Source organism: Amblyraja radiata, chromosome 16 (genome assembly GCF_010909765.2).
Source record: "Amblyraja radiata isolate CabotCenter1 chromosome 16, sAmbRad1.1.pri, whole genome shotgun sequence".
NCBI classification, from domain to species: domain Eukaryota; kingdom Metazoa; phylum Chordata; class Chondrichthyes; order Rajiformes; family Rajidae; genus Amblyraja; species Amblyraja radiata.
In genome coordinates this window covers 44232231-44257488 of record NC_045971.1, presented here as the reverse complement: position 1 = coordinate 44257488, position 25258 = coordinate 44232231, and the positions used below count along the sequence as shown (strand labels likewise).

Here is a 25258-nt window from a genome sequence, read left to right as displayed (position 1 = left end):
CAGGAGTAGGCCATTCGGCCCTTCGAGCCTGCACCGCCATTCAATATGATCATGGCTGATCATCCAACTCAGTATCCCGTACCTGCCTTCTCTCCATACCCTCTGATCCCCTTAGCCACAAGGGCCACATCTAACTCCCTCTTAAATATAGCCAATGAACTGGCCTCGACTACCCTCTGTGGCAGAGAGTTCCAGAGATTCACCACTCTCTGTGTGAAAAAAGTTATTCTCATCTCGGTTTTAAAGGATTTCCCCCTTATCCTTAAGCTGTGACCCCTTGTCCTGGACTTCCCCAACATCGGGAGCAATCTTCCTGCATCTAGCCTGTCCAACCCCTTAAGAATTTTGTAAGTTTCTATAAGATCCCCTCTCAATCTCCTAAATTCTAGAGAGTGTAAACCAAGTCTATCCAGTCTTTCTTCATAAGACAGTCCTGACATCCCAGGAATCAGTCTGGTGAACCTTCTCTGCACTATGGCAATAATGTCCTTCCTCAGATTTGGAGACCAAAACTGTACGCAATACTCCAGGTGTGGTCTCACCAAGACCCTGTACAACTGCAGTAGAACCTCCCTGCTCCTATACTCAAATCCTTTTGCTATGAAAGCTAACATACCATTCGCTTTCTTCACTGCCAGCTGCGCCTGCATGCCCACTTTCAATGACTGGTGTACCATGACACCCAGGTCTCGCTGCATCTCCCCTTTTCCTAGTCGGCCACCATTTAGATAATAGTCTGCTTTCCTGTTTTTGCCACCAAAATGGATAACCTCACATTTATCCACATTATACTGCATCTGCCAAACATTTGCCCACTCACCCAGCCTATCCAAGTCACCTTGCAGTCTCCTAGCATCCTCCTCACAGCTAACACTGCCCCCCAGCTTAGTGTCATCCGCAAACTTGGAGATATTGCCTTCAATTCCCTCATCCAGATCATTAATATATATTGTAAATAGCTGGGGTCCCAGCACTGAGCCTTGCGGTACCCCACTAGTCACTGCCTGCCATTGTGAAAAGGACCCGTTTACTCCTACTCTTTGCTTCCTGTTTGCCAGCCAGTTCTCTATCCACATCAATACTGAACCCCCAATGCCGTGTGCTTTAAGTTTGTATACTAATCTCTTATGTGGGACCTTGTCGAAAGCCTTCTGGAAGTCCAGTTACACCACATTCACTGGTTCTCCCCTATCCACGCTAGTAGTTACATCCTCGAAAAATTCTATAAGATTCGTCAGACATGATTTACCTTTTGTAAATCCATGCTGACTTTGTCCAATGATTTCACCACTTTCCAAATGTGCTGCTATCCCATCTTTAATAACTGACTAGCAGTTTCCCCACTACCGATGTAAGACTAACTGGTCTGTAATTCCCCGTTTTCTCTCTCCCTCCCTTCTTAAAAAGTGGGGTTACGTTTGCTACCCGCCAATCCTCAGGAACTACTCCAGAATCTAAAGAGTTTTGAAAGATTATTACTAATGCATCCACTATTTCTGGAGCTACTTCCTTAAGTACTCTGGGATGCAGCCTATCTGGCCCTGGGGATTTATCGGCCTTTAATCCATTCAATTTACCCAACACCACTGGAGGAGCGGGCAAAGGCCTTGGCACAGAGCGCTGGTCAGTGTGGACTTGCCAGTGCTCCAGCAGGTGGTCAAGGTGGGTGAAGCCTTTACCACAGGATGGGCAGGGGAAGGGGCTTTCACCTCTGTGGGTACGCTGGTGCTGCCACAGGCTGGACATGCGGGTGAAACCCTTGCCACATTCAGCGCACACAAGGGGTCTCTCTCTGGTGTGTATCCGCTTGAAACGCTCGCCGCAGTGGGAGCAGACGCACGCTGGCATGAGCCCGCCGGTGCTGCCGCAATGCCCGCGAACTGTCAAATGACTCACCGCAGTACGGGCAGTTATAGGACTGGCCACTTGTGTGCACGCGCTGGTGAGACAGGGCGTGGGAGGCCATGGCAAAGCGCTCTCCACAAACCAGGCTGGGGAAGGGACGGTCGCCGACGTGAACCCGCTGGTGGGACAGCAGCTTCGTGGAGCTGGTGAATCCCTTGCCGCACTGGGCGCAGGTGTAGGGGCGCTCGCCGGTGTGGGTGCGCTGGTGGGACAGCAGGCTGTTGGAGCAGGTGAAGCCCTTGCCGCACTGAGCACAGGTGTAGGAGCGCTCGCCAGTGTGGGTGCGCTGGTGCTTCAGCAGATAGGTGGAGCGGGTGAAGCCCTTGCCGCACTGGGCGCAGGTATAGGGGCACTCGCCGGTGTGGGTGCGCTGGTGCTCCAGCAGATAGGTGGAGCGGGTGAAGCCCTTGCCGCACTGGGCGCAGGTGTAGGGGCGCTCGCCGGTGTGGGTCCATTGGTGATCCAGCAGGCTGTCGGAGCGGGTGAAGCCCTTGCCGCAGTCGCTGCAGGTGTAGGGCCGCTCTCCGGTATGGGTGCGCTGGTGGGTCAGCAGCCCGGTGAAGAGGGTGAAGCCCTTGCCGCACTGGACACAGGTGTAGGGGCGCTCGCCTGTGTGCATGCGCTGGTGCACCAGCAGGTTGCTGGACTGGGTGAAGCCCTTGCCACAGTCGTTGCAGGTGTAGGACCGCTCCCCGGTGTGCACGCGCCTGTGCACCTTCAGGTCCAGCGGCGACTTGAAGCCTTTGCCGCAGTCAGAGCAGGAGAAGGGCCGCTCTCTGCTGTGCACCCGCCGGCGCACCTGCCGACCCGACAACCGAGCAAAGGTCTTGTCGCAGGTGGAGGAGCCATAGGGCTTCTCGCCCGTGTGCACCCGCCAGTGCATCTTCAGGGCCTTCGGCGTCTTGAAGCTCTTCCCGCAGTTGGAACAGGTGAAAGGCCTTTCGTCTGTGTGCACCCGCCGGTGCTCCTGCAGCCCCTACAACCGGGCAAAGCTCATGCCGCAGTTGGAGCAGGTGAAGGGCCTCTCGTCGGAGTGCACGCGGCTGTGCTGCAGCAGGCTGTCATGGCAGGCGAAGTTCTTGCCGCACTTTGCGCAGTCGAAGGAGCGTTCTCCCGTGTGCACCCGGCGGTGGGCCTCCAGCAGGCTCGGGTACTGCCAGGCCTTGCCACACATGTCACACTCATAATGCTTCTCCTTGTTGTGCCCCGTCATGTGGTCCTCCCTCGAAGCTCAGCCCGTAAACTGAGCAGATGTGGGGGGGGCTCACCGGCACCCTGGCTGCCCTCAATGGCCGCTCACGTCCCCGTCTCTCTGTCCACAGCAACGGCTCCTAAACCCAGCAGGAGGGGAACACAGGGGATCAACAAGCTGGCAAACAGACATTATTAGCACATATTGGGTGCGTTTATGGCGGAGGAAACCGTTATATAATTCTGCGCAGCACAGTGGCACAGCGGTACAGTTGCTGCCTCACCGCCAGAGACCCGGGCTCGATCCTGACTACGGGTGCTGTATGTGTGGAGTTTGCACGTTCTCCCCTTGACCTGCGTGGGTTTTTACTCTGGGTGCTCCAGTTTCTTCCAACATTTCAAAGACGTTCAGGGTTGTAGATTAATCGGCTTCCGCAAAATTGTTAAATTGTTCCTAATGTGCGTAGGTTAGTGCTAGTGTACGAGGTGATCGCTGGTTGGCGCGAACTCAGTGGGCTGAAAACCTGTTTCTGCGCTGCATCTCTAAACTAAACTAAATCATACTTCCGGTGGCGAGGCGAGCAGATGGCTGCTTAATCTCGAGCTCACGATAGCAAGATTAAAACTAGCCTCCCTTAATTCACTAATTGCCACATAATTCAAAGTTTTCTGTATTGGAATGAGTGGGGGAACGACAATTGGAGTCAAAAGAAACGTGACGGACGAGAAAGAAAGAATTCACCGCAGATGGACAAAGCTCAAAGCTCAAAGGATGACTCGGCACAAACCGTGTGCTCAATGCTCCACAATATCAGTAAGGAAATACATGACTTCAGGGCTGAATATAAAGTGGACTTACATAAACTTAAAGAAGGACTCAAAGAAGACATGAAAGCCGAACTCAAAGATCTGAAGCAAGAAATTTACCATAAACTTTCTGCTAACTCCAAACAAATCCACGCCCACAAAACTAGACTAAACAAAGCAGAGGCACGAATCGATGAGGCTGAGACAATTAACATGTCTATGAAAAATGTGCTGTTTAAATCTATGAAAAAACAGAAAGTCATGCAAGAAAAACTGACTGATTTGGAAGGACGGTCTAGACGAAATAACATTCGCATCTACGGCATACCCAAATAGAAAGGCGGCAAATCCATGTCTGAATTTGTGGAGCAACTTTTAAAAACTGAACTCGCAATAACAACGGACACCAATGTAAGGGTCCAGCGCGCGCACAGAGCTTTGGCTCGCAAACCGGAACGTAACGCACCACCTGGGTCCATAGTGGTAAATTTCCTGGAGTTTAATACCAAAGAAATGGTATTTATAAAGGCCTGGGGAAAGAAGATAATGATTGACGGGCGACGTCTATCATTTGACCACGACTATGCAACGGAGTTTGTCCAGAAGCGCAAGGCTTATAAGGGAATAAAGAAGGCCCTGAAGGAGAGAGGTGTCCGCTTCCAGACCCCGCTGGACAAGATGCGCATTCACTGGGACTCAGGAACATACACATATCATAGTGCACAAGTTGCAGCGCAGGAGTTGAGGAGGAGAGGCTATTCTGTGGAGACACCTGATTACAGCGCTGAGGAGCCGGCGGACCCAGAAATGGAGCGTCTTCTCCAGGCTATGACATGGCAGAGAGTTGGAAAGAGGAGCGAAGATGGGAGTGAGACAGCAAGAGAGCGACTACAGGAGTCTGAGCCGACCCCATCCAACTAGCTTCTATTGTGTCATCACTTCTTTTGGACTAGAAAATAAGTGCTAACGGATGACGTTCGACGATACTAGGATGTGTGAAATGGAGTGTTTCACCTCTAGTGAGGGGGTTTTCCCCTATACCTGCCAACGGGGACTCAGGGGGACAAGGAATCACACTTACTTGGAAGTCAACTGTTTTCTCTTTTTTCTTCTTTTCTTTATTTGACACATGTTGTCCAGATGTTCAGACCTGCACAGTTCCAAGTTATCTGGAGATTTATGAATGCAAGACAGGATTAGGTAAATTAAATGTCACGTAATACTATCAAATTGGTGTCACTCAATGTAAATGGGATGAATAATCCAGTTAAAAGGAGCAAGGTCCTGGCTAAACAGAAAAAAAGAAAAGGCTCAGGTGCTATTTTTACAAGAAACCCACCTGCCTCAACAAGAACATGAGAAACTAAAACGCTTTGGCTTTAGAAATGCATTTTATAGTTCCTATAAAACTAGCCAAAAGAGGGGAGTGGCTATCCTTACAAATGCAGTCCAATTTGAATGCCATAAAGAAGTCAGGGACAAAGAGGGAAGGTATGTATTAGTTAAAGGAAAGCTGAAAAACAAAGTCGTGACACTGATCAATGTATATGCCCCCCCAGAGAGTACCAAATGTTTTTTCAAAACTCTGTTTGACATTATTGCTTTAGAGACTGAAGGTATTTTGATATGTGGAGGGGACTTCAATGTGGTCATGAATAATAATTTGGATACAACAAGCCTAAAAAAACCAAGATGCATCTGACCAAGTTCATTAACACATCAGTACAGGAAATGGGCCTGATTGATGTTTGGAGAGAACCTCACCCTTTAGAAAGGAACTACACACACTATTCAGTACCCCACTCAGTCTACTCCAGGCTTGACTACTTTTTAATGAATACGGGTGAAAGTCACAGGATCACAGAGTGTAAAATCGGGGTGGCAGATGTATCTGATCACAGTGCGATCAGCTTGACAGTACACCTGAATAGTAGAAAAAGAAATACTGTTTGGAGGCTCAATGTGGGTATTTTGAATAATAAGGCAAATGTGGAACAAATAAGGGAAGAGATAAAAAGGTACATAGAAGAGAATGATAACGGGGATGTGGATCCTGTAATACTGTGGGATGCTATGAAGGCAGTTATACGTGGAAAGCTGATCGCCCTGACATCATCACAAAAAAAGGTCCGGCTAGCTACGTATGAACATAAAGTAGAAAAACTGAAAGAATTGGAGAAAAAACATAAAAACATACAGGATCAGTTGGTGCTAAAACAGATTAAGGAAATAAGGGGGGAGATAGATGAGATCCTCAGGGGAGATATGGAAAAAAGGGCAAGATTTGTAAAGCAGACCTATTATGAAGCAGGTCCAAAAGCAACTAGACTCCTGGCCAGACGCCTGCGTAAACAGCAGGCCTCTAATACAATTCATTAAATAAGAGATCCTAAAACCAATCAATTATCACATGAGCCAGATGAGATAGAAAGAATATTTGAAGAATTCTATAGGAAACTCTATTCTAAGCCACCATCAGCTGACAAAAGGACAATGAGAAGTTTTCTTAACTCACTTGATCTGTCATCCATTGGTGAGACACAAAATAATACCATTACGTCACAATTCACGGTTAAGGAGCTGGAAGCTGCAATCAGTAGACTTAAGGCTAGTAAATCATCAGGCAGCGATGGGTTTCCACCAGAATGGTACAAGGCCTTTAAGAAAGAGCTAACACCTCTGCTCCTCTCTTGCTTTAACTGGACCCTTAAAGTGGGCAGGGCTCCCCCATCATGGAAGGAAGCAATTATTACCATTTTACCCAAGGAAGGCAAAGACAAAGAGCAATGTAAACATTTCAGGCCAATCTCAATTTTAAATGTAGACTACAAACTATTTACCTCAATCATTTGCAAAAGACTCGAGACTTTTGTACCAGATCTGATTAATGAAGACCAAACTGGATTTATTCGGGGGCGTCAAACACAGGATAATATTAGAAGAACCCTCCACATTGTGGATAATGCTCAAAAAAAGGATATAAATATGGTCCTGGTCAGTTTAGATGCAGAAAAAGCCTTTGATGGTGTTAGTTGGGTATTTTTATCTGCAGTACTGAGGAGATTTGGTTTCAATGAAGATGCAATTCGGTGTATTAAAACAATATATCAGGAGCCTACAGCTAGGATTAAGGTAAATGGAAACATATCAAAAAGGATCCAGTTAGAGAGGGGCACAAGGCAAGGATGCTGTCTTTCTCCTACTCTCTTCGTTTTGTATATTGAACCCTTAGCACAAGCAATAAGGCAGAGAGAAGACCTGCAGGGGGTCACAATAGGGGGGAAAGAACATATAATTGGTCTTTTTGCTGATGATATCATTATTTTTCTTGAACGACCAGATATATCTCCCAAATCTAATGAACCTATTTGAAACATATGGATACTACTCAGGGTATAAATTGAATATAACAAAAACACAAATTCTTTCATTCAATTATTCTCCATCCCAACAAATCAGAGATGCATATAATCTGAAATGGAACTCTAAAACGATGCAGTATCTTGGTGTAACTATAACCAAAACACTTTCCAACTTGTTTGAAACTAATTATAACAAAATTGAAGAAAACATCAAAAAGGATGTTGAGAGGTGGTCGACCCTTCCTCTAGACTTCAGTGCCAGAATACAAACGGTAAAAATGAATATCCTACCTAAACTACTATATTTATTCCAATCTCTCCCAATTAATGTCCCCCGAGATAAATTCATAGCCTGGGATAAAATGATCTCTAGGTTCATTTGGAATAGCAAAAAATCAAGAATAAAACTAACAACACTTCAACTGCCGAAAAGCAAGGGTGGAATGGATTTACCAAATCTGAGGAAATACTTTTATGCAGCTCAACTCAGACCTCTGGCTTGTTGGTGTAGACCTGATTATGAATCTCGATGGAAAGAAATGGAAAGAGAGATACAGGGTTACCAGACCCAGATTTTGGTGGGAGACAAATATCTGAGAGGGGCTTTGAGACATGCTATGGATCCAATAGTAGCATTTACGTTAGAAATATGGAATGTTATAGTGGAAAAATACAAATTAAAAAGAGGGATTCACGCATTGAAGTGGTTCGCATATGACTCAAAGTTTAAGCCAGGGGTGTATGATACAAAATTCAAAGAATGGGCACAAAAAGGCATAACGGCAATGTATACAGTTTCAGAAAATGGCGAGTTTATGAGCTTCCAAGATTTAAAGTCAAAGTATGGTCTCGAAAACAAAGATTTTTTTAGATACTTGCAATTAAGAGACTACTTTACAAAAGAGTTAAGGCCAGAACTAGATGAAACTTCAAATAATGTGATCTAGGTGATTGTGGATGCATACAAATAGAAGGGGTCTCGGGGTCATCTCTGCTTTCTACCAAGCTCTGGTGGGAAGCGGGGGAGAATCAACGCTCCACATAAAAACAAAATGGGAAGCAGAATTAAAGATTCAAATAACAGAAGAAGAATGATATCAAATGTGTGAAACTAGTATGGAGAGAATTTTGCTGGAAGAATCTATCTCGCTTTTTTATAACACGCAAAATAAAAAGCAGACAACTTGCTGTCCAACAACGCTGTTGGAGGCTGTGCGGGAGTACAGAGGCAGACCACTCGCATATTTTCTGGAACTGTGTAAAGATAAGGCCATACTGGGAAAATATTCATGCAGTTGTAAAAAAATATCTTGGGTTATAAAATCTCAAATACCTGCCCTGTGATGTATCTGGGGCGTATTAAAGATATTGCAAAAATTGAAGATACATATTTGATTAAAGTTTTGCTTGCAGCAAGCAAGAAGGCAGTGACTTAATGAAAAAAGTCCAACACAGGAACAGTGGTTAGAAATTGTGTGAGACATCTTTAATATGGAGAAATTGACATATTCCTTGAGAGTCAAGGAGAATTCATTTGAGAAGATCTGGGAAAAATGGACAGTTTATTTGAGCCATGACACCAATTAGATAAATGCCGAGCTAGATATGGGAAGATTGTGTTATATAAAACTAGATAGTATGGTTGTATGAATATTGAATTATCTCCAGATTACTAATCAATGTAATGTTTTTCTTTTTATAATTTGGTAAGTGAACCACACGGTCTTATTCCAATTTTTTTATTTTTTACTTCTTTTTTTTTCCCCTATCTACTTATTTTTTTTATTTTGATTGCTGTTTTTCTTATTTTGGTTTATTTATGGTGATGGTGTTGCACTGTTTTGTATATATCTCTTAAAAATCAATAAAATTTTAAGTGAAAAAAAAAGAAATTAATATTGAATTGCTAAACTTGCTATTGTGTTGTACTGCTTACAGCTGCAAGAACGTGTAGCAATCAATAAAAGGCTATATGCCTATTGTGAGTTTATGTACGGGGACATATCTATCCATGCACTGTATACTTGTATTTATACATGCATTTTAAATATGTATGTTGTGTTTTATACTTTGGCAAAATAACAATGTATTTTTTATCATGCCAATAACGTTTTTTAAATTAAAAATTGAAAAATTGAATAGAGAGATAGAGAGAGATAGAGATAGAGAGATAGAGAGAGATAGAGATTTAAAGATAGAGTGATATATATATATAGAGAGAGAGATAGATAGAGAGAGAAATAGAGAGAGATGTAGAGCGATAGAGAGAGAGAGAGAGAGATAGGGAGAGAGATAGAGAGATAGATAGTGAGAAATAGAGATAGAGAGATAGAAAGAGATAGATAGAGAGAGAGATAGAAAGACAGATAGAGAGATACAGAGAGATCGAGAGAGACAGATAGAGAAAGGTAGAGAGATAGAGATAGAGAGATAGATAGAGAGAGAGATGCAGAGATCGAGAGGTAGAGAGAGAGATAAAGAGAGAGAGAGAGAGAGAGAGAGAGATAGATAGATAGATAGATAGATAAAGATAGAGATAGAGAGATAGATAGAGAGATCGAGAGATAAAGATAGAGAGATAGAGAGACAGATAGAGAGAGAGAGAGACGGAGATAGAGAGAGAGAGAGAGAAATAGAGAGTGAGGGGGAGAGAGGGAGATAGAAATAATAAATAGTGAGAGGTATAGAGAGATGGAGAGTTGGAGAGAGAGAGATGGAGAGTTGGAGAGAGAGAGAGAGAGAGATTGAGAGAGATTGAGAAAGATAGAGATATAGAGAGAGATAGAGAGAGGAATAGAGATAGAGAGAGAGAGATAAAGAGAGATAGTGAGAGAGACGGAGGGAGATAGAGAGAGAGAGAGAGAAATAGAGAGTGGGGGAGAGAGGGAGATAGAAATAATAAATAGTGAGGGAGGTATAGAGAGATGGAGAGAGAGATAGAGAGAGAGATAGAGAGAAAGAGATATAGAGGGGCGAGAGAGGGAGATAGAGAGAGAGAGAGATAGAGAGAGATAGAGAGAGTTAGAAATAGAGATAGAATAGAGAGAGACAGAGATAAAAAGAGGGAGCTAGAGAGACAGAGATACATAGAGAGATTGAGAGAGAGAGATATAGAGAGAGATGTAGAGAGATCGAGGGAGGGGTTCCATTTCATTGAAAAATAGAGAGAGACCGGGAGGGGGAGATTGAGATAATAGAGATATAGAGAGATGGAGCGAGACATAGATAGAGATAGATACACAGAGAGATAGAGAAATAGATAGAGAGATAGAGAGAGATAGAGAACAGAGACAGAGAGAGAGAGAGAGAGAAACAGAGAGAGATAGAGCGAGAGATAGAGAGAGAGTGAGATAGAGAGAGATAGGAATAGTTAGAGATAGAGGGAGAGAGAGAGAGATGGAGAGAGAGATAAAGAGAGAGATAGACAGAGATAGAGACAGGGAGAGAGAGATAGAGAACGATAGAGAGATAGAAAGAGATAGAGATATATAAAGAGAGAGATAAAAATAGAGAGAGAGAGAGAGAGAGAGAGAGAGAGAGAGAGAGAGAGAGAGAGAGGGACAATGTTTTTTTATCATGCCAATAAAGTTTTTTTAATTGACTAAAACATTTTTTTTTTAAATTGCGAGAAATAGAGAGACAGAGAGAAATAGAGACGGAGAGCGATAGAGAGGGGAGAGAGAGGGAGATAGAGATAATAGAGATATAGAGAGATGGAGGGAGAGATACAGAGAGAAAGACATGGAGGGAGAGATACACATAGAGATAGAGAGAGAGAGATAGAGAGCAGAGAGAGAGAGAGATACAGAGGGAGAGCGAGAGAGAGATAGAGCAAGAGAGAGCGAGGGAGAGAAAGAGATATAGAGAGGGGCGAGAGGGAGAGAGAGATAGAGATAATTCAAAATAGAGATAGAGGGAGATAGGGAGATAGACAGATAGATAGATAGAGAGAGAGAGAGAGAGAGAGAGAGAGAGAGAGAGGGAGAGACAGAGGGAGGGTGAGAGAGGGAAAGGGAGGGAGAGAGAAAGAGCGAGGGAGAGAGGGATGGCGGAGAGAGAGAAAGAGATAAAGTCACCCAGCGAAGAAATAGGCCCTTCAGCCCAACTTCACCACGCCGGCCAACATGCCCCATTTACACGAGTCCCACCTGTTCGGAGGGATATGTGGCCCATATCCCTCCAAACCTGTACTATCCATGTACTATCCAGGTCCCAGTCGGCAGCTCGTTCCATACACTCTCTGTGTGGAAAAGTTGCCCCTCAGGTTCCTATTAAATCTTTCCCCCTTCACCTTAAACCTATGTCCTCTGGTCCTCGATTCCCCTACTCTGGGCAAGAGACTCTCTGTGTCTACCCGATCTATTCCTCTCATGATTTTGTACACCTCTATAAGATCACCCCTCATCCTCCTGTGCTCCAAGGAATAGAGTCCTAGCCTCTCCATATAGCTCAGGCCCCTCTAGTCCTGGCAACATCCTCATAATCTTCTCTGAACCCTTTCCAGCTTGAGGACATATTTCCTATAACACGGTGCCCAGTACTGAACACAATACCCTAAATGCGGCCTCACCAACGTCTTGTACAACTGCAACGTGACCTCCCAACCTCTATACTCAATACTCTGACTGATGAAGGCCAATGTGCCAAAAGCCTTCTTGATCACCCTGTCCTACCTGTGAAAATTGTCTCTGGTGTGTGTAGGATAGTGTTAGTGTACGGGGTGATTGCTGGTCGGTGTGGACTCGGTGGGCCGAAGGGCCTGTTTCCGTGCTGTATCTCTAAACTAAACAAGTGTGTGAACAGGCGATCGCTGGTCGGTGCGGACTCGGTGGGCCGAAGAGCCTGTTTCCGCACTGTACCTCTGTTGTTGTTCTTGCAAGCAGATGAGAGCGTGCCCCTAATTCTCGAGGCTGTTCCTCGTCTTTGCGTCAAAGTTCGGAGTCTCAGCTATCTGGCGACAGGGAAGATGGAGGTCAAAAGATGCTCATCCCTCTACACCTGCCCGCGTTTGACCCATATCCCTCAAAACCAGCACAGAAATAGTCTCTCAGCCCCAACTCTCTCTCTCTCTAGCCCCCTCTCTTCCCTCCCTCTCTCTCTTCCCCTCCTCTCTCTCTCACCCCCTCCTCTCTCTCCCCCCTCTATCCCCCCCTCTCTCTCTCAGTACCTAAGAAGGCAGTGGAGGCCAATTCTCTGGAGGCTTTCAAACGAGTTAGATAGTGAATGCCGGTTCTTGCTCGAAGGGTCAAATGGCCTACTCCTACACCTATTGTCTCTCCGCCCTCTTTCTCTCAGCCGTCCTGAGCCTACCCAGTCCAGACCTCCCTGGCATTGTTGAGCCTATTGCCCCCCTCCCTGGCCTAACTGGACCAAGGTCTGCACTCCCCGCCTACTTGGGCCGATTCCAGCCAACTTCAGCTCAGTCCAGTGAATAGTTCGGCCAATGTGGGTCATCCTTGGCTTGATTTTAATGAGAGAATAGACAATAGGTGCAGGAGTAGGCCATTCGAGCCAGCACCGCCATTCAATGTGATCAAGATTGATCATCCACTATCAGTTCCCATTCCTACCTTCTCCCCATATCCCCTGACTCCACTATCTTCAAGAGACCTATCCAGCTCCCTATTGTAAGTTTCCAGAGAACCGGCCTCTGCAGCCCTCTGAGACAGAGAATTCCACACTCACAACTCTCTTGGTGAAAAAGTATTTCCTCATCTCCGTTCTAAATGGCTTACCCCTTATTCTTAAATTGTGGCCCCTGGTTCTGGACTCCCACAACATCGGGAACATGTTCCCTGCCTCTAGAGTGTCCAAACCCTTAATAATGTTATATGTTTCAATAAGATCCCCTCTCATTCTTCTAAATGCCAGATTATACAAGCCCAGCCGCTCCATTGTCTCAGCATATGACAGTCCCTCCATCCCGGGAATTAATCTTGTGAACCTACGCTGCACTCACTCAACAGCAAAAATGTCCTTCCTCAAATTTGGAGACCAAAACTACACACAATACTCCAGGTGTGGTATCGGTAGGGCCCTGTGCAACTGCCTAATGAACAAGGACCCCCAGATCCCATTGCACTTCTCCTTTTCCAATCTTTACACCATTTAGATAATAATATTCCTTCTTCTTTTTGCTACCAAAGTGGATAACCTCACATTTGTCTAAATTAACAATCATCTGCCATGCATCTGCCTACTCACCCAACCAGTCCAAGTCACCCTGCATTCTCATAGCATCCTCCTCACAGTTTACACTGCCACCCATCTTTGTGTCATCTGCAAATTTGATAATGTTAATTGTAATCCCTTAATCTAAATCATTCATGTATATTGTAAATAGCTGCGGTCCAAGCACCGAGCCTTGCTGTACCACACTAGTCACTGCCTGCCATTCTGAAAGGGACCCGTTAATCCCTACTCTTTGTTTCCTGTCTGCCAACCACTTCTCTATCCATTCAGCACTCTACCCTCAATACCATGTGCCCTAATTTTGCCCACTAATCTCCTATGTGGGACCTTATCAAATGCTTTCTGAAAGTCCAGGTACACTACATCCACTGGCTCTTCCTTATCCATTTTCCGAGTTACATCCTCAAAAAACTCCAGAAGATTAGTCAAACATGAATTCCCCTTCGTAAATCTATGCTGACTCGGACCGATCCAGTTACTGCTATCCAAATGTGCCGCTATTTCATCTATTTTATAATTGACTCCAGGATCTTCCCCACCACCGATGTCAGGCTAACTGGTCTATAATTCCGTTTTCTCTCTCCCGCCTTTCTTAAAAAGTGGGATATTCTAGCAACCCTCCAATCCACAGGAACTGATCCTGAATCTATAGAACATTGGAAAATGGTCACCAATGCGTCCACGATTTCTAGAGCCACTTCCTTAAGTACCCTGGGATGCAGACCACCAGGCCCTGGGGATTTACCAGCCTTCAGTCACATCAGTCTACCCAACACCATTTCCTGCCTAATGTGGATTTCGTTCAGTTCCTCCATCACAACAGATCCTCTGCCCACTAGTCCACCAGGAAGATTGTTTGTGTCCTGCTAAGTGAAGACGGATCCAAAGTACCTATTCAACTCATCTGACATTTCCTTGTTCCCCATAATAAATTCACCTTTTTCAGTCATCAAGGGTCCAACTTTGGTCTTAATAAACTTTTTCCTCTGCTATCTAAATTTGCCGTTATTACTACTTTAATAATTGACTCCAGCATCTTCCCACCACCACTGTCACACTAACTGGTCTATTAGTCCCCGTCATCCCTACAACCTGAAATAGTAACATTTGCAGCTATGATAGTAACAGCCATACCTCCCACTCAGGTCGGCATGGAAAGACTGTTCTCCGCACTGAAAATAATTACATCAGATTTAAGGGCTTCAATGAAAGAGGATCTGGTAGAAGCAATTCTGTTCCGAAGGGAACTCTGTAATTCCCACAACATCATACTTGGCAATTTCTAACTGAGCCACAAACTCGTCCACTTCATTTCTTATTATTTGTGCATTCATATATAATACTTTTCATCCATTACTCCTCTCACCTTTCACATCCATTCCTATTTCACTTGGCCTTACTCTCCTATCCCTTCCTGCCCCGTTAATTCTGGTGTTTGTCTTCACTTTTCCTGTCCTGTCTTTCCCTTTAACTCCATCCTTGTACCCTTGCACCGCGGCCTCCCGCCGCCAGGAGGCGCTACAGCCGGAGGACCAGAGGGCGCCCAGACCTCCTTCCCTGCCTCACTCACTGCTGACTCACATCCCCCTCCCCCCACCACGTCCGCACGCCTCGGCCTCGGGCTCCGCCTCCTCGGGTCACCGGCCGCAGGATCGCCCACGAGCGGCGGCGGCGACTGTTCTCACCTGAGCTGCGGCGCGACGACGCTCCAGGGCTGCAGGATGACGTCACGTGGCCGGCGACCAGGTCCCGCCTCCTCCCCCCCCCACTGACGGGCAGCGGCAGCGGCCAATGGGAGCAGGTTCCGCTTTCCCCGGGCCGACGTCACAAAGGACCAGGACCCGCCCCCTCCTTGCGTCCGACCAATCAGAGCCGCGTCCTCTCCGCAGGAGACCGCATCCTGTAGGCCGGGCCGCCGCCAGGTGCCGCTACAGTCGGAGGACCAGAGACGCTGCACTGCGGCCTCCTGCCGCCAGGTGGCGCTACATTCGGATGACCACAGAGTGACCCTTGACCCCGCTGCTCCTGCACCACGTGGGGGGGACAATGAGAGCAGCTGCAGAGGCTGCAAACCTGAGATAAAACCTCAAGGGGCCAGACTACAAAATGCTGCAGTAACTCAGTGACACGGGCAGCATCTCTGGAGAGAAGGAATGGGCGACGTTTCAAGGTCGAGACCCGTCCTCAGACTGAGAGTCACAGGAGTGATATCGACGGTGATGTGGAGTGAAAAGCTTCTACATAGAAACATAGACAATAGGTGCAGGAGGAGGCCATTCGGCCCTTCGAGCCAGCACCGCCATTCAATATGATGACGGCTGATCATCCACAATCAATACCCCATTCCTGCTTTCCCCCCATATTCCTTGATTCCGTTAGCCCCAAGAGCATAATCTAACTCTTGAAAACATCCAGTGAATTGGCCTCCGCTGCTTTCTGTGGCAGAAAATTCCACAGATTCACAACTCTCTGGGTGAAAAAGTTTTTCCCCCCATCTCAGTCCTAAATTACCTACCTGTTATTCTTAAACTGAGGAACCTGGTTCTGATTCCCCCAACATTGGGAACATGTGTCCTGCATCTACCATGTTCAATCCGTTAATAATGTTATATGTTTCTATGCGATCCCCTCTAATCCTTCTAAATTCCAGTGAATACAAGCCCAGTCGACCCATTCTTACGTCATGTCAGTCCTGCCATCCCAGGAATTAACCTGGTGAACCGACCCTCCATTCCCTCAAAAGTAAGTATGTCCTCCCTTAAATCAGGAGACCAAAACTGCACACAATACTCCAGGTGTGGCCTCACCAGGGCCATGTACAACTGTAGAAAGGGCTCTTTGCTCCTCAACTAAACTCCTCTCATTATGAAGGTCAACATGCCATTAGCTTTCTTCACTGCCCGCTGTATCTGCTGCATACTTTCAGTGATTGATGTACAAGAACACCCAGGTCTTGTTGTACATAGGAAATGTGCAACGTTTCGGGTTGAAACCCTTCTTCAGACTCCCTTCTTCAAACGTTGCCTATTTCCTTCACTCCATAGATGCTGCTTCACCCGCTCAGTTTCTCCAGCATTTTTGTCCACCGTCCCTTTTATTGATAGCAGTATGAATATTGATTTATCTAACTTCAAGTAACCCTCACATCCCTTCTCTCTCCACCCCTCCCCCACCCGTCATACCAGAATCAGTCATCTTGTTGAATCTCATTGTCTGTAACTCAATTTCACCTCACCCACAGCTAACAATGGCCTGTTTCCTTTAACATCGTCAATTTTATTGCATATCTTGAGCATCTGCTTTGTTGTGTCATTTATTTCCTAGCATTATTTCCTAGTCCATACCTGGTCGGAGAGGCGGCTTCCCACTGATCTGCTTCTTCGCCCCTTCCTCGCGGCCTACCTTCGGAACTGGATCGGCGTTTCCTGTCGGGACCGGCCGGGACTACAGCTTCGGCGGCGGCACAGCGCTGGGATACCAACACGGAGCGGGCGATGCCTTAGCGGGTCGCCGTGCAGTAAGCTCCGGAGTGCGGTGACCGCCGACTCCAACATCGACGAGCTGTGGCTGCGGAGCGTCCAGCCGCGGGCGGCGCTGTATTTGGAACACCGCGGAGCCTGGGATCCGGGATCGCCAGAGTCGGAGCTCCAGCCAACGCTGCCTGAGGACTACGGGTGCCGCAGTCTCCGGGGAGGGGCGGGCGCTTCTGACATTTCCAAGCCGCTGAGGAGTGTTTACCCGATGCCGGAGTTCCAGCTTTCCGGCAAAGAGGACCTGAAAACATCGGACTGGATGCGGAGGCCACAAATAGGCCCCGACCTCAGGTGTTTCACAGAGGAAGAGGACTTAACATTTTGTTGCCTTTCCCCGCAGTGGAAATTTTTGATTCTGTTGTGGGGGGACGTTCTTGTTGAATTCTATAATGTGTTTTTGTCATTTTTCTGATTTTTAATTTTTCTATGGATGTACGGAAACTTTGATTTCTTTTATTATTTCTTTGATGTGAAGTAGGTATGTTACAAAACTTACCTTCAGCGGTGCTGCAGTTCTGCCACTGGCCGTGTGCGTGACTTTGGCGCCTTTGAGGGGGGAGGGGGGGGGTGGGGGGGGGGTTAAAATGCGATTTTTCTCCTACCTGTCCTGGATATATTTTCTCGGAGTGCAAGCTTTTGCTGAAGAATTGTTCGACGCCATTCTGTGAATTTTTTATTTTTAATCACCCGACAATTTCAGCACTGGAGTAATTTAAAAATCAGTTTCTAAAGCCGTCAACGCCGACAACGGGGACGGATTTCACGTACGGGACAGGTAAAGGAAAGCCGTTTATTTTATGTATATAAATGCTTCTTAAGATGCCTTTAATCCACATTTTACGTTGCGAAACAGTGATTTAGGACCCATACAAACAGGCAGTATTTTTCTGCCAATATGGGCTTTAAATTCACCACAGCCGCAACGTTCCAATCGATCGGGTTCCTCAAAAACCCACTCGCAAGATGATTTAAATGGCCATTAATTTACGGGAATTATACACTAAATTCCTTATAAATTCCCTATAAATCCATGACAATGAGATTTAAAAATCATGTTATATTGTGAATTCTTGTGTGAATGTTATTTGGACACTTAGGCTATTTAAAAAATGTTAATCTTTTCTTAAGAAATGGATAGATGTTTAGATCTAGTAATTGAATTTTGTAATCAGCTACAATTCAAGTCAAGTCAAGTCAAGTGAGTTTATTGTCATGTGTCCCTGTATAGGACAATGAAATTCTTGCTTTGCTTAAGCACACAGAAAATAGTAGGCATTTACTACAAAACAGATAAATGTGTCCATATACCATGATATAAATATATACACACATGAATAAATAAACTGGTAAAGTGCAAATAACAGAAAGTGGTTATTAATAATCAGAGTTTTGTCCGAGCCAGGTTTAATAGCCTGATGGCTGTGGGTATTGGGTAACTAACTAATTCTATGCTTTAATTTCAGGTCATCCAAATAAGATTGTTTAATATTTGTTTCAGAATGCTTCAATCTATAATAACTGAACATTTCTTTCAGTTCTCTTAATTTTTAAGAAAGTTATGGGCTTTTGACTGTCCTTGATCACAGCTTTTGTGTTAAGTCAATGGAAAAGCAATAGGGAACAAGTTGCTAATTTCCGAGTATGAAAGTGGCCATAACATTTTTAATACTGAAGATATGAAAGTGAATTAGGTGCCAAATTAATCTTCTTTTCATGCTTTATCTGATGGGTTAAATTGCAGACTTGATTTTTTAAATCTCAAAATTTTGTAACATAGGTAAAGCACTTTGGTTTCAACGCGAGTTGATTTAAACGTGCTATATAATTAAAATGTACGTACTTACTTACTTACTATATCACTTTATTGTAGTCGTGTTTCACTTTTTATTCTTATTATTCTTACAAGGAAAGATGTAGATTGGTTACATTACTTACTAACCAATGTAATGATTTATTAATATAAACTCCGCCTATTACTACACCATTCATTTTATCACAAGCCGACATGTGCAGTTAGTTGGTGATGCAGCACGGTAGAATTGATATGCTGCTGAGTGTTGTATGTGTTACTCAGTAAATACTGTTGTACCAGTCCCTGAGTATGTGTGACTTACTCAACAGGAGCTGGGCTGGAGAACAGCAGGGGGATGAGGGAACACAGTAGGGTTGAGGAAGCGGGAGTGACCAGGCTTGGGGTGCAGGCAGGGAAGTGACGTGGAGAGTGAAGGAACAGGAGGAGGGAGGAGTGAGGGGAGGAACTGGTGGAAGGGAGTGAGGGCATGGAGGACTAGAGAGGAGTGAGGAATTGAGGTAACAGTGGAAGTGAGGGGGGATCGAGGAGAGAGTTATGCCCCTGTCCCACTTAGGAAACCTGTACGGAAACCTCTGGAGACTTTGGCGCCCCACCCAAGGTTTCCGTGCGGTTCCCGGAGGTTGCAGATGGTTGCCGGAGGTTGCAGGTAGTGGAAGCAGGTAACATAGAAACATAGAAAATAGGTGCAGGAGTAGGCCATTCGGCCCTTCGAGCCTGCACCGCCATTCAATATGATCTTGGCTGATCATCCAACTCAGTATCCTGTACCTGCCTACTCTCCATACCCCCTGATACCTTTAGCCACAAGGGCCACATCTAACTCCCTCTTAAATATAGCCAATGAACTGGCCTCAACTACATTCTGTGGCAGAGAATTCCCGAGATTCACCGCTCTCTGTGTGAATTTTTTTTTCTCATTTCGGTCATAAAAGATTTCCCCCTTATTCTTAAACTGTGACCCCTTGTTCTGGACTTCCCCAACATCGGGAACAATCTTCCTGCATCTAGCCTGTCCGAACCCCTTAAGAATTGTGTAAGTTTCTATAAGATCCCCCCTCAATCTTCTAAATTCTAGCGAGTACAAGCCGAGTCTATCCAGTCTTTCTTCAAATGAAAGTCCTGACATCCCAGAAATCAGCCTGGTGAACCTTACTGAGGGCAAGAATGTCTTTCTATAAGTTCTATAAGTTTCGCTAAGATCCCGCTCAATCTTCTAAATTCTAGTAGGGAGACCGCACGGAAACGTTGGGTGGGGCGCAAAGTCTCCAGAGGTTTCCATTCGGGTTTCCTAAGTGGGACAGGGGGTTGACGCGACTATTGAAACGCCCAATGATCCTCGGTTGTGACGCCAAGATGACGACGGTTCTTTGCGCCGTTCGAAGAACAGTTCGCCTCTGTTGCGTCACTCGCGGTGAGAACCAATCGGCGTTCTCTTTGCCTTTGTCTCCGCGTTCCACGGGTCGCTGGCGGCCAATCACAGCGCGGCCCGGTTGTATGAACGTTCTATTGGGGCGGGGTATAAAAGGGACGCGTTCGGCGAATGCGACACATTGTCTGGAGCTGAGAGACTGGAAGGGACATCATGGTGGGTGATCCCGGGGCTGGGCGGCGGGGCGTCGTGTGAAACCGGTGATGGGGAGAGCCGGGATAACTCCAGAGAACCGGGAACGAAGGGTGCAGAGTGATTCCGCGGTGACCACGCTGCGTAAACGCGTTGATCCGGTCGCACACTGTGGTGTGGCGTGGGGGAAATGTTAGCACTCGGACCGATATCCGTGGGAATAACGCAATCATCTCTTCCCCCTTTCCTCCACCGACCCATCCCATCTTTCTCTCTCTCTCTCCAGCGTGAGTGTATCTCCATCCACATCGGCCAGGCCGGAGTTCAGGTCGGCAATGCTTGCTGGGAGCTCTATTGCCTGGAGCACGGGATCCAGCCGGATGGACAGATGCCCAGCGACAAGACCATCGGGGGCGGCGACGACTCCTTCAACACCTTCTTCAGCGAGACGGGGGCGGGCAAGCACGTCCCCCGGGCCGTGTTCATTGATCTGGAGCCCACGGTGATCGGTAAGGTGAAACGGGAGAATCCTGACATGTTGAGCCTTGTCTGAAACCTTCCCCGCGGCGTTTGACGAGGGGCGTGTGATTCTTAATAAACCCGTTTCTTAATGAGCTGGTTCATTCTCCGTTTTCTGTTTGCTCCCCTGTAGATGAAGTGCGGACCGGCACATACCGGCAACTCTTCCACCCCGAACAGCTCATCGCCGGTAAGGAGGACGAGGCCAACAACTACGCCCGGGGCCACTGCTCCATCGGCAAGGAGATCGTCGACCTGGTCCTGGATCGCATCCGGAAGCTGGTAGGTTGTGGAACCGAATCCAACCGTGAACCAGCGCCCGTTATTCAACGATCTGGCGCTCCTGGTTCGCCCGCGACAATTCCGCACTTCGTGAATGACCTATCCCTCAGAATACTCTCTAGCAACTGTCCAATTCCAGATGTTACACACAAATTACTGTTGTTAGGGTGGGACCACAGACGTTAGACACCTCTCCAGAGGGTCAGTTTACTCCTGCAACACTCATACTCACCCCACCTTTCTCCTTCTCAATGCTCTCCGCTTTATCTGCCCACAGGCCGACCAGTGCACTTCCACAGTTTTGGGGGCGGCACCGGCTCGGGCTTCACATCCCTCCTCATGGAGAGACTCTCCGTCGACTACGGCAAGAAATCCAAGCTGGAGTTTTCCGTCTACCCGGCGCCGCAGATCTCCACCGCCGTGGTCGAGCCCTACAACGCGGTGCTGGTCACGCACTGCACCCTGGAGCACTCCGACTGCTCCTTCATGCTGGACAACGAGGCTATTTACGACATTTTATTTACGACATCTGCCGGCGGAACCTGGACATCGAGCGCCCCACCTACACCAACCTCAACCGCCTGCTGGCGCAGGTAGTGTCGTCCATCACGGCCTCTCTGCGCTTCGACGGCGCCCTCAACGTGGACCTGCTCGAGCTCCAGACCAACCTGGTCCCCTACCCGCGCATTCACTTCCCGCTGGTGACCTACGCGCCCCTGATCTCGGCCGAGAAGGCTTACCACGAGCAACTGTCCGTGTCGGAGATCACCAACGCCTGTTTCGAGCCGGCCAACCAGATGCTCAAGTGCGACCCCCGCCAGGGCAAATACATGGCGTGCTGCATGATGTACCGCGGGGACGTGGTGCCCAAGGACGTCAACGCCTCCATCGCCACCATCAAGACCAAGCGCTCCATCCAGTTCGTGGACTGGTGCCCGACCGGGTTCAAGGTAGGTGTAGATTGTAAACCAATCCACGCAACATAAGCTTGATCCAACCCGCGGTTCCACACTGTATTGTGATATCTACCACATCAAGAACAGACGAGAACCTTCCTGACCGGTGGCCCAGGTTTCTTAACATTTAGCTCGCAATGGATACCAATTAAAGTTTCTATGAGTCTCTTCTTTCTCTCCCCCGCAGGTGGGCATCAACTACCAGCCCCCGACGGTGGTGCCGGGGGCGACCTGGCCAAGGTGCAACGAGCCGTCTGCATGCTGAGCAACACCACCGCCATATCCATGGCCTGGACCCGCATGAACCTCAAGTTCGACAAGATGTACGCCAAGCGGGCCTTTGTCCACTGGTACGTGGGAGAGGGTCTGGAGGAAGGAGAGTTCCAGGACGCGCGGGAAGACATGGCGTCGCTGGAGAAGGACTACGAGGAAGTGGGAATCGATTCGGCGGATCTGGACAGGAAGGCGGAAGAGGAAGAGTGAATGTTCTTGTATATCTGGAAAGATTAGTTATTTTTAATACTGGTGTAGATCTAATTTATGAAATTAAATATATTTAAGACATAGTTTGCTATTGCGTCCTTCGCAAAGGCCCAATTGCATAATGTCTATAGTTTCATACCGTGGAAGCAGACCCATCGGCCCAACTTGTCCTTGCCCACCATGCCGCCTCATCTCTGATCATCCAATTTGCCCACGTTTGGCGAATATCATCCAATTCATCGACACGAAACTGCATACATCATCATATCATATCATCATATAATATATAAAACTCTCGCCCCAGATTCCAAAACGGAACTCCGTCCGTCCGGCACCCTGGCCCACTCCCTTTGCTGGCGCGCTCCCTGTGATTCTCCGCAACTCCGAAACCGGACGCAGGACCGCCCGCGTCTTTTCGACTTCGGAAGAGATTTCGCTTTTCTTTCTAAGTATGCGCTTCTCATTCCATTCCGTCGTGTTTAAGCGCACGTTTTAAATCAAAACCTTACCCACCCCCCCCCCCCCCCCCCCAAAAATCTCAAAACTAAACTGGCTTCTCACCCACACAAGCCACACCAGCACCAGCCCCTGCTGAACATTCCATCGTGTGATGTCACAATGCCCAATGCTCACAGATGCCCAATCGGAATGGAGCCATTTACATATGCCAAAGCAGGAGCCCCAGCCAATGGTGAACGTTCCATCGTGTGATGTCACAATGCCCAGTGCTCATAGACATCGTTGCCATAGTGACAGTACAGAGAGTCAGATGAGGGCCGAGGAGCCTTCAAAACAACATGAGATGTTCCCATATTGTGTGAAAATATTTACGTCATTCACCCCTGAACCTCGATAATAACACCACCTGCACATCTTAATTAAATTAGAGAAAAACGGAAAAAAGGTCGGGCATTTACACTTTTAAGGCTCTGTGTGTGTCGAAGCTTCGTGTGTGTGATGCCGCACCGCAAACCCCCCCACCACCCCCCCCACGCGTTGCCGAGACGGACCCGACTTCGACGACTTCAAGATACACTATTTTAAGACGGCAGGGACCAGACTTCAACGACCAAATCTCCCCTGGGGGCTACAGGTAGGGAACGGTCTTTATGCACTTTTCCAACTCTGTGTGTGGGGGTGGTTAGTGTGTGTGAGGCCCCCCCCCCCCCCCCCCCCCCATTGGGGGCTATTGGGGGCCGCAGGACCACCAACGTCTTTTCCACTTCGTCAGAGATTTCGCTTTTCTTTCTAAGTATGCGCTTCTCATTTCATTCCGTCGTGTTTAAGCGCACGTTTTTAATGGATAACATACCCCCCCCCCCCCCACAATACTTCAAAACTAAACTGGCTTATCACCCACACAAGCCCCGATGCTCAAAGACATCGTTGCCATAGTTACCGTACAGAGAATAGCCTGTGAGCCGAGGAGCTTTCAAAACAACATGATATGTTCACATATTGTGTAAAAATATTAACGTGTTTCAAACCCCTAAAACTCGATATGAACAACACATGCACAACTTAATTAAATTAGAGAAGAACGAACAATATGTCGAGATTTTAATATTCCAATCAATGCACGTTTGACATTGAGTTGTCTGCCAGTTGGCCAATCACGCGCTTTGTTTCAGGCCAGCACACAAAATGGCTGAGAGGGCTTCACAGATGCCTGTTTTACTGGAGATTCAAATGTGTTGTTCTGTGGAATAAATGTAATGGAAACATGCAGCAGCTTCATTGTATTTAGTGCAAAAAACATTAAAAAAGACAGAAGAAAGTGCTGCGAAGTGGATAAAAATGCAAGAGAACAAGGTCCATGCTGATGTGCTGGAACACAAATGAACCCATGAATCACCTACCTGAAAGGAAAGACTAAAGGCCGGAATTTATGAACATCAAACTGTATGGACTTTAATTAATCTAATTGCACCCTTTATAACGTTAATAGATTCATTCATTCATTCATTCATTCCTTATTCATTCACTCACTCACTCACTTACTCAGACGTTCATTCATGAAATTGAGGGCCTGAACTATAACGCGGTGAATTGAACATTGTCACTAATGCCAGCCTGTTGTACAGTTATTAGTCTATAACAGATAATCTCGGAGCTTCATGCGAAAACATGCAGGGACAAAATGCTCCGATCGCGTAACTTACAAACTCGCGGCAAATAGCAATCAATTTCACTCCCTTTTTCTCCCGTTATCATGGTCCGAAAACGAGCAAACTAAAAATACTGACGACCACCCCCCCCCCCCCCCCCCCCCCCCTTCCCGGCCACAGATATGATCCTCGCCTCCACGATCGCAAATCGGACGCTTATTAATTGAGACCGCTTCTTCACTTTACCGCGAGTACCGGTAGGTTTTCACAGGAAGGACCGAGCTTATTTCTTAACGACTAATTACTCTACAACACGCTGGCATTAGTGACACTGTTTACTTTACAGCAAAAGCTTAGACCCCCACACCCCTCTCCACCTCCGATCCAACACCCCCCCTCCCTCCACACTCTTCCCCCTCTCCCTCCTCATCTTTGTGTGTGACGACAAACGCACCACCCCCCCCCCCCCCCCCTTTGGTGCAGGAGGCGCGCGCACAGCATCTTGAACGCTCAGCAAATGTTTGGATTCTTCACTAACCGTCATTC

At 46.9% G+C, this 25258-nt stretch overlaps 1 protein-coding gene, 1 long non-coding RNA gene and 1 pseudogene across 2 annotated transcripts; 1 reads left to right on the top strand and 2 right to left on the bottom strand.

Annotated features, from left to right (window-relative positions):
- Nucleotides 1–1972: 1972 nt before the first annotated feature.
- LOC116982287 (zinc finger protein 239-like) lies at nt 1973–2788 on the bottom strand (the record flags this gene model as incomplete). Its single annotated transcript, XM_033035559.1, has 1 exon — nt 1973–2788. A coding segment is annotated over exon 1 (816 nt), but the record flags the coding sequence as incomplete, so codon positions are not given.
- Nucleotides 2789–12123: 9335 nt separating this feature from the next.
- Nucleotides 12124–15216, bottom strand: LOC116982192. Its single transcript, XR_004414389.1, has 2 exons — nt 15143–15216; nt 12124–12216 (listed from the first exon to the last, which is right to left on the bottom strand). It is a non-coding gene; the product is annotated as an uncharacterized LOC116982192 (long non-coding RNA).
- Nucleotides 15217–20654: 5438 nt separating this feature from the next.
- On the top strand, nt 20655–22604 carry LOC116982342 (annotated as a pseudogene).
- The last annotated feature ends 2654 nt before the right edge of the window (nt 22605–25258 follow it).